The 9,207-nt window shown below is 44.4% G+C and overlaps 1 protein-coding gene across 1 annotated transcript; it reads right to left on the bottom strand.

Annotated features, from left to right (window-relative positions):
• Positions 1-5,347: 5,347 nt before the first annotated feature.
• On the bottom strand, positions 5,348-6,667 carry LOC119293027 (ervatamin-B-like). Its single transcript, XM_037571636.1, has 3 exons — positions 6,603-6,667; positions 6,087-6,256; positions 5,348-5,907 (listed from the first exon to the last, which is right to left on the bottom strand). Exons 1-3 carry the CDS (start codon positions 6,665-6,667, stop codon positions 5,348-5,350), a joined length of 795 nt encoding a protein of 264 aa, XP_037427533.1.
• Between the last annotated feature and the right edge of the window lie 2,540 nt (positions 6,668-9,207).

Below are 9,207 nucleotides of genomic sequence, written 5' to 3' on the forward strand. Positions count from 1 at the left end.
TGAGGCCGTTGCATGTGATGGTTGCTGCCGCACGCTTTCATAGCCTTTAAATACATCCATCTAGAAAAAGAGTTTACGTTATACAGTGCACTTTGCAACGGTAGTATTCCGTCCTATCGCGTGCAGAGTACAGTGACGTGCGCAGCGGCGTGTCAGGCTTGTCTGATAGCTTAGTACATCCGAATACTTCAATACGGTTCATAGCGCTGTACCGCTTTTCAATATACTCGAAGAAGCAAGCTAGTCTGCCACGGATCGCGACGCGGTCCGCACCGTCGATGCGCTGCGTGCATCTGTCGCTGCGTGCAGCGATGCGTTTCTCGGTGAATTACTACATCTCAAGGGGAAGTATTACATCTGAAGGTAATTGTTCTGTAGAGCAATCGTCAGAAGCAAAGTTTATATAGAGCTATTCAAAAGTGTCTCTCTTGTGCATGAGTTTATTGGCTACCCAAGTCTTGGAAAATAGAAAGGAATGATTTTGTATGAGAAATAAACTTGAATTTGAAAGTAAGACTTGTGGGGAAAACTAGAGCAACAGAATCACTAATACAAAACAGGGCTATAGCACCGGTTCGTAAGGGCCTTTAATACCGTTTATAGTACCGGTGCTAAAGGGTGGGCACTAAAGGCCCCCCCCCCCCTTAGTAGCGGTTCAGCATGAACCGCTGCTAAAGGGTCACCACGTGGCACGAGGCAGCCGCGTGGGGTGGAGGACCTTTAGTTATGTTTAGGGGTTTTGGGTTTATGATTTCTTTTTCCTTTAATTTTGTGTTTTCCATTTAATTCTTTTTCATTTGCTGGTATTTTACGATACTACATATTGTACACGTTATGCATGTATGTAAATATAATTTCTTGTAGAACATATCATATATATATATATATATATATATATATCATCGAATGTCTCGCACCACACCATTAATATTCACACATACACAATTTCGTATATACAATTTCTCCGACATGGAGGCTTTACTACTCTAGCTTGTAATGGAATTCTCCTTCGGGATTTATGATTTGGTCGAGTAAAAATCCCGCTATTTTCTCTTGAAGTGCCATTACGCGCTCCGGTTCTAGGAGCTTATCCCGCAGCGCATCGAACTATTAAGAAGAAGAACAATATGCATGTATTAGTTGTGTGATTAAATATCGATAATGATGTAAAAATTGTGAATAGTGTTCTGGCAAACGTACCCATAGTTGTCTAGCACTTGGGTTTCTTTCGATCGTCGTAATGCGAATGTTCTCGCAAACGTAGAACGCACATAAGTTGTTCCCCGACGCCTGGCTCATCCACTTTACGTGAGTAGAATTCAATCAGATAATAATTAATCAAGCATGATAATAAATGGTATTGAAACTAGAATTAAAGAGATGATAGCAAGCTAGCTAGTACTAATTAATTAATTACCTTGACTCGATGCCAATGAAGCTTTGGTTTCCATTGGCCTTTGACCTCCTTGATGAACCTGGCCCAAACCCTGCCCACCGGCCAATGAATAAAGGAGTTATTAATTAGTTGAAATTAGGAAATGACGAACTAATTAAAGAGGCCTACATAGTTCAATAATGATTGAAATTACCTGTTGACCATTGTCATCAAGTTTGTGTAGTCCTTAGGATCTTTAACTAAAGAGTCAAATAATTCAACTCTGCTCTGATCCAGATGAATGTTTAACAAGACCCAATGAAAGCTGCATTCGCACACGTTTGCATGTATAAATTAAGCGGGCATGTGCATAATGAACACTCATCAACTACGTATATACACTTATTAACATCTAGTTAGTTATATATATATAGTAAGCAAAAACAGAATCTGCAGTATAAGACAGTGTGACTCACTCGAAGTTGTAAGGAAGTAGTATATCGTCATTTACGTTTAGGTGCTTTAAGAATGCTAGCAATTCATCCTCTACCCCTTGTTTTTGGATATCATTCATGTCCCATGTTTCTTCCTTAACAGTATTTGGGTCAATGAACCCAATGCCAAAAATACCCTTTTTCCTCATTTCAGAAATCTTCATCCTGCATAATACCACAGAAAATAACGAATGCTCCAAACACATGCCCTCTTGTTGTGAGATGTAGGTTCAAAGTAGAGAAGTGGGTGACCAAATGTTTATCTATCTCTGCTGCAAAGCGGAAACCTGTTTCTCAAAAACTAAATGAACCCTGCAAAATCGGTTCAGCAAGACATGGTGAATATGTTGTTCAATTTAGTTCGATGGATGTGGTAGAATGAGCAGGACAGAGGGCATACCTGGGCACAGATGTGTAGCGACAAGACCTCGACGCGAGCCAGCACCTCCTCTCCGTGTCTCTCCGGGGACGGCGACTCTAAGCTTACGTCTAAGAGGCCCCAAAGACCAAGACCATGATCCACCTTTGGATACGAGCACCTGCACAAGACCTTCTCCACCACTGGCGCCAAGATGGTGCTGCTAACCTCGCCGCCGTCATCCAGGGACCGTGTCGTCAACTGCTTAAGCATGCCTGCGTCTAAACGGCGCCCCCGGTCTCTCCATGCCTTCATGCGCTTCACGAGGAGCTTCTGCATCGATGTCGATTGGACGGTGAAGTCGTCCACGGTGAGCACGTGCAGGTGCGGGCAGGAGGGGATCAAGGTTGCAGCCGGAGACGGCCAGTCTCTCCAGCAAAGGGAACCCTGTGGAGTCGGCTAAGCGGAGGTCCAGCAACAGCCCATGCAGTTTGATCGAGGTGGCGCGGAGGAAGCGGGGCAGCTCTACCACGGAAGGGCCGGGCGTCCAGTCCACATACTGCGCGAGGGTGAAGCGGATCTCCGCCCGCGCGAGCACCGCGGCGGCGCGGAGCACCGAGGAGACCATGGAGGCGGCGACGAACCGCGGCCTGACAGGGACGCGGCTGTCGAGGAGGCGCACCCTGGGCCCGGCGGCGTGGCGGAGCGTGGCCTCGAGCGAGCGGAGCGGGACATCGTGGAGGGTGACGTCGATCTCGGGGAGGCCGGAGTAGACTTGGCGCCACCGGCGGGAGAGGATGCTGGTGCGCGCGGCGGCGTGTGCACAGCGGAGGCGCTGGAGGACCAGGTGGAGCAGATCGTCCGGGAGAAGGCTGATGCGATCGGCTGCTCCGATCTCGTCCATGTCTCGCGGGGGAACCCCCAGTGCGATGCAATTGCATGCGGTGCAACAGAGAGGGAGAGATAGGCTTGGGTTTGGGGACGACACGAGACCGAGCCCTAGACTAGAGTTTGAGTCGATTTCCATCCATCGGCTGATGAGTCACGAATTCACGCGATTAAACACAACAGGGCTCCACCTCGTCCCTGACCCCGCCGCCGCCGGCTGATACGTACGTGTCCATTTTTTTTTAACACACTACAAACGCAAGCACTCATATACACGCGCATACACTCACCCATATGAACGCACACATGCACATCCTACCTGTATAAGCACCTCCTAAAGACTAAGCCGGCATATCATCTTAAAATTTACGAAGTCATCGTAGGCACCTCGTCGTCGACGGAAACGTCTCCTCCCACTGAAAGCGCATTGCCGGAAATCCTGAAATAAATCCAGGAAAAAATGCGAGCACCAGGATTTGAACCTTGGTGGGCTGGGGATACCATAGTCCCTCTAACCATCCAACCATAGGTTGGTTCGTGTACGTGTTCATATATGACCATGTTTTTTTTACCGACTCCGTATTTTTTTGGGTAGGGACAGAAATATCCGATTGTCGAATAATTCTGGAAATTTTGGGATTTTTTCGCCAGAGTTGTTTCAAACAAATTTTGAATTTCAAAACTAAAAACGGTCTGAATTTTTTTCTGAAAAATATCCGAAATTTTCGGAAAAGCTACAGAAAGTGATCTGCTCCAGAAAAATGATAAGAAACAAATAAAACGAATAATAACAACAAAAATACAACATATTCCAGGGCCTGATTAAGCTAAGAAATAAAAGCCAGACATCACCACGTCGACCAGTGATGTGCCTTTTAGTCCCGGTTGGTACCGGGACTAAAGGTCCTCCTGCCCGAGTGCTGCCAAGCAGCCACGTGGAGCACCTTTAGTCCCGGTTCGTAACCCAATCGAGATTAAAAGTGGGGGCTTTTAGTCCCGATCGCAGAACCGGGACTAATGGCTTTCTGAAACCGGAACCGAAGCCCTGTTTTCTACTAGTGAATGGATATAGAGGAGAAGGATTTAGATCAAACATAGTTTTTTTTTAAACACGAAACAAACGTAGAATTTTTTTTGTTGAGAAGAACGAAACAAACGGTGGAGTCTCAGACGTCCTATTGTAGCTTTCTTTTCCTGACCTTTTTTGTGAGGCCTCTAGTCTTCTTTTTCCAAAAGGTGCAATGTCTTCTTCTACAAACTTCTATTTTCATGTTTTTTCAGGAAAGGCATTTTCACTCAATCGATGTATCAAACTATAGTTTCATAGGAACACACTTAGAAAATGTCTGGCCTCTACGTAACAAGATGCGCACAACCAACATGTGCAGAAATAAGAATATCGTTAGTTTTTTTCTTCATTATGGTCCCACCGTTGCCTTCTCACATCTTTGGCCTCTCACCTAGCCACCGGCACCGGAGGCAATGACTCGCCTGGTATGAACGGAGTTACCTAATTAATTGATCGATGAAGCATTATCGTATTTGCACCACCAAGACTTAATATCGACTGTTGGCACGTTATCTAAGGGTTTGGTACTATATGCACTCAATGATGATGATCAGCTACTTCTAAAGCTTGATGGAGCTTGCCATGTTGTCTGGGGTATCTCGATTATTAGCAGGGACAAACACAAGCAAAATCATGTGATTTCAACAAAGCTCGGTGGCCAGACCACACAAATTCAGGAATTGTGGATGAATCGTTCTCTCGATCTGTAATTTGTTATCCAAGTTATCATTGATTCTGATTCGCATGCTATCGTGTGGGCCAGCTGCCGCTGCCACTCGCCGAGCCAATCGCCCGCCCCATCTACCATCGATCCTGCGCTGCCCCCCGCCCGAGAGGAACCATCGTCGACGCCCCCGCAAGGTAACTTCCCTCTTGCCAGGGTTCAGGCACACCTCAATGTCACAAGAGAAAGGATGAAGCATCAATTTCACCAGCAAAACACCAACATTGATCAGATATATCACAGGCATCCGACGACGCAAGTCCTTCACGAATACAACTCAACTTGACAGGCAAGAAGTTCATCAAGGATTAGATATAAAATCATGTCTGACATATACGGTATCACAAGAAAAATCATATATCAGAGTATAACAAAATTTAAGATCATAGACAGAGGAGGGACGCATAAATTTCACAAACTATGGTCCAACCAAGATATGTCAGATATTAAGCACTGGATATAGTCCTGGCTCCATAAACATACCCAAGACACCTCGCTTGTCAGCAACATGCCTGCGGATCCTCCCAAACCCACCCTCGCCCCAATCATCTCCCCATGAGTTCTTGAAGCCCCAATACTTAACACCGTTGGGATCCGTGCCATAACCAACAATCAAGACATTATGCATGTTAGTTCTTGTTGGCAAGGCTTCATACTCCATGATGCCCCCTTTGTAATTATCAAGATAAATTGTGCCTTGTAATCTGACAATCACGGGCTGCTTCGCTACCGCTTTCTCCAGAGCATCCTCGGTCCAGTAGACAAGCCGAAAGCCTGATATCCTTGCCGCTACTAATTTGTCCTTTTTGCAAATACTTCTCCGAGCCCGGTATGGGTAGGAGGATTCGCTCGAGAGTCCATTTCTTTGTATATACCGGAGAGCACTAAAAGAGAAACCACCCCAGCAGCCTCTGTTGCTGTAATCGCAGTCAATGAGTTCTTGAACTGAGAGGGAGATTGACTGCGAGGTTTTTAGGATGTGTATTGCTTCCACTGAGGCTACAGCCGCCATCGCCCAACAGCAGCCTGCAACAAATGTACAAGTTAAGGTAGTATAAAGGGATCATGCCATGCATAATTAAGCTGCACCTGCACGCAGCTAGAAATAAACCACGATCTACTACTATAGAACAATTTAAAACACATGTTGCAGCAGAGAATAAGCTCAAGACACTTACCACAGCCATTTTGTTTCCTCACAACCCGGGAGACAACACCAGCTTCCACCCAGTCAATCTTCGACGGGCGGGTGGACTTCTCAGCTGCATGCTCTTCAACCTTCTTCATATACCAAAGTCCAAGACCAACATAGCATGCAGGTATTACCATCACATACGCCCTGCGGTCCCTGGAAAAATGATGGAACACGCTATGAAATCACAACCCTTCAACTTCAAAGCAGGCCCTCGAGAAACATGATTTATGACTATGCATGTCGGTCGAGGACAAATTCCAACAACAATTTTTTGAAGGAGCCTCGTCAACAAAGCAGGGTGCTCCCACGATTTCATAAAGAAGAATAGAGTTGGTCTGGTTTATAAGAAAAACTAGGCCCAAAATCACACAGGTGATTATAATTGATTAAGGGACATTCAAGCAAAAAATCCCGACAATGAGCACAAAATAGAAAAGGCAAAAGGAAATAATAAAATCGCTATCAACCAACTTGACCTCCCACCTACTCTCCCGCTAACCCTAGAGGAGTGAGCGGGATCTGCGGAGACGTCTTCAAGAAGGAAACGACGTCCACAAGCGCCATCTCCGCTAGCATCGATACCCGTCAACTAGTATAGCTTTTGCCCAGAAACCACCCACGACTCCCCTCTGAAACCTAGGAAAGGGTCCCGTCACATCAATAGCCACCACGACAACCCAAGAATCGACCAGCCACATACTAGTGGAGAGGAGGAATCCTTGGACGACAGCTCCCAAGGAAGATGGGGCCATTGTCCTATCATTGTGATATCCAATCCCCGTAAAAAAAAAAGTTGCCCAGAGCTCTACATCCCTCCACCTCACCGAGCCCCATGGAAGGGGCCCAACCATTGCCAGTAGTGACCGAATCGTGGCTCCCACCCAACCGGCAGTGGTAGACCATGCCTACAGGATCCAAGAGTACGGCAGTCGAGCCCCCACAGCACCAAGGAGACAAGATCGCCTACACGCACTCAGCACCACGCCCCCTGTGCAGCCACCAACCACCGGGCCCTCCGCGCCTCCACAGGTTTTGATGGGTTTCAAAAGGTTGGTGCACATTGAGTTCATAAGCATTATATTTAAAAAAAAATCTACATCAGCTTCCAAAATCGCATTGTCGTGCTACAAACTTGACCAGCGTCGTATGCTGTAGGAAATTCATATAAGTACTGTATTCTGGTAGTATCTTGCTGAAGAAACATGATGCATCTGTACTTTGTCAACCATAAGATATTAACCTGAATGACCTGACCCAATGTAAATAGACTGATTTTACCTGCTAAAGAAGCCAACACGATGGCCAGCGGTATCCCCAAGATTCCTCTTAGACTGCAATTTGATCGCGAGAAGAAGTTCAGTCCTATCTCATCACACGCACTAACAGAGTAGCGAGTTAAGCGAGAGGCATACGTGTAGGTGTGGCAGCCTAGGTCCGGCCGGCCTCGACCTCGACGGCGTGCTGGCCGCTGCGGACCAGCGCAGCAGTGTCCTCCCCACCGTGCCAAAGCCAAACGCCGGACGAAACATGCATGCCGAGGAGCACGGGAGAAGGAGGAGGGGGATTGGGCCGATCGAGCAGAAACACACGATCCGCCGTGCCCGAATAGGAGTCCCTCTATTTAACGCTCAACGCGTCAAATAGGTGGGGGAACGCAAATAAGACCCTCTGTGGCCCGGCAGCTATCTTGTTGGACGCAACTGCAAATCTGACATCAGATTTTTGGCCATGGTAAATCAAACGTTTTTTATGATAATTTATGTTTGCCGAGAATGGAAATTTTAGTTGATACAAGTAATCCAAATCCACCTCAGTTTATTTTCTTGACGGGAAATTCCCGTGCTTGCAAACTGAATTTATCATCCTCGTGCCAACGTAAATTGTCATAAAAGTATTACATTTGTGATGCTTCAAGTCTGACGTCACATTGTTCACACTACTGATCTTGTTTATTTTCGCACCTACTTTTCACTACAGGTTTTTTTATAGTGCATGAAATATATTTGCAAATTATGAATATTTTTTAATCGCATGAATATTCTATTTGAAAGTGTGTCGACATTTTCTAAATTATATGAACATTCTAATGCCCGGTTGTTTTTGAAAGAAAAAAAATGCATGAAGGAATTTTGATATGCACAAAAAATTTCAAAATTGCATTAATAAGCATTTATCAAAAATGTTCATCCTCTATTAAAGAAATCTTCACCATATATTTAACAAAATTCATCACATATTTACAAAATGATCACCGAGTATCTAAAGAAAAACATGTATACAAATAATTTTCACCGACTATTTAAGAGATTGTTTTTAGTTATATGAGCATTTTTGGAAAGTTGGGTGAACATCTTTTCAGAATTGTTCACCTTGCTGAAAATTATTCATCATGTATTCTAACAAAAATCCAAGTTTGCTAAAAATACGAAGTTGAAAATAAAATTATAAAAATATTATTGTATTTTCTAAAAATATTTAATTTCAAATATGTTCATGTAATTTTATAAACAATCACATTTTTAAAAACATTGTTTTTTAAAAATGTTCATGATTTTAAGCAATGTTCATGAAAATAGAAAACCATAAAAGATAGAAAAAATAGAAAACAAAATTAGAAAAAGGGGAAAAGAGAGAGAAGAGAATACAAGAAGAAAATCGACGAAACCTGTACAAGAAATAAGAAATTAAAGGAAATTCCATAAAACACACTGAGAAAAAGAAGAACCATACCATTAGCTTGAGAAAAGGAAAATATCAATAAAACGAAAAGGTAAATGATCTAGCAAACCAGGGCGAGATGAAACGTACATCGACTATTTTGACACAAGAAGCGATTTCTCTCCTGGCCTTTGAAACGATTGCAACCAATGTTAGCCACACACTACGGCGGTGACAACTGCAAGAAATATGGAAAGATATGAGGTTGACGACCGTGGAATAAAAGGGATAGTGGGACATGACCAGCGAAAGCAAGGCACGTCGATGGAGAAGATGCAAGAGGTTGTAGCCAGTTAAGCAATCGATAGTTCCTTCTAAGTAGATCTCATTTTGGCAGTTGACCTTATTCTCCTATTTTTGACAAGAAACCCAACCATGCTGTCAGA

The sequence above is a fragment of the Triticum dicoccoides genome, chromosome 4B (genome assembly GCF_002162155.2).
Source record: "Triticum dicoccoides isolate Atlit2015 ecotype Zavitan chromosome 4B, WEW_v2.0, whole genome shotgun sequence".
Lineage (NCBI taxonomy): Eukaryota > Viridiplantae > Streptophyta > Magnoliopsida > Poales > Poaceae > Triticum > Triticum dicoccoides.

Coding starts and splice junctions, on each gene's coding strand:
- LOC119293027 (XM_037571636.1), bottom strand. CDS start 6,667: ATGGCGCTTGTGGACGTCGTTTCCTTCTTGAAGACGTCTCCGCAGATC. Junction 6,257..6,602: donor ATCCCGCTCACTCCTCTAGG/GTTAGCGGGAGA, acceptor TCATTTTTCCAG/GGACCGCAGGGCGTATGTGA. Junction 5,908..6,086: donor GAGGAAACAAAATGGCTGTG/GTAAGTGTCTTG, acceptor TGGCGGCTGTAG/CCTCAGTGGAAGCAATACAC.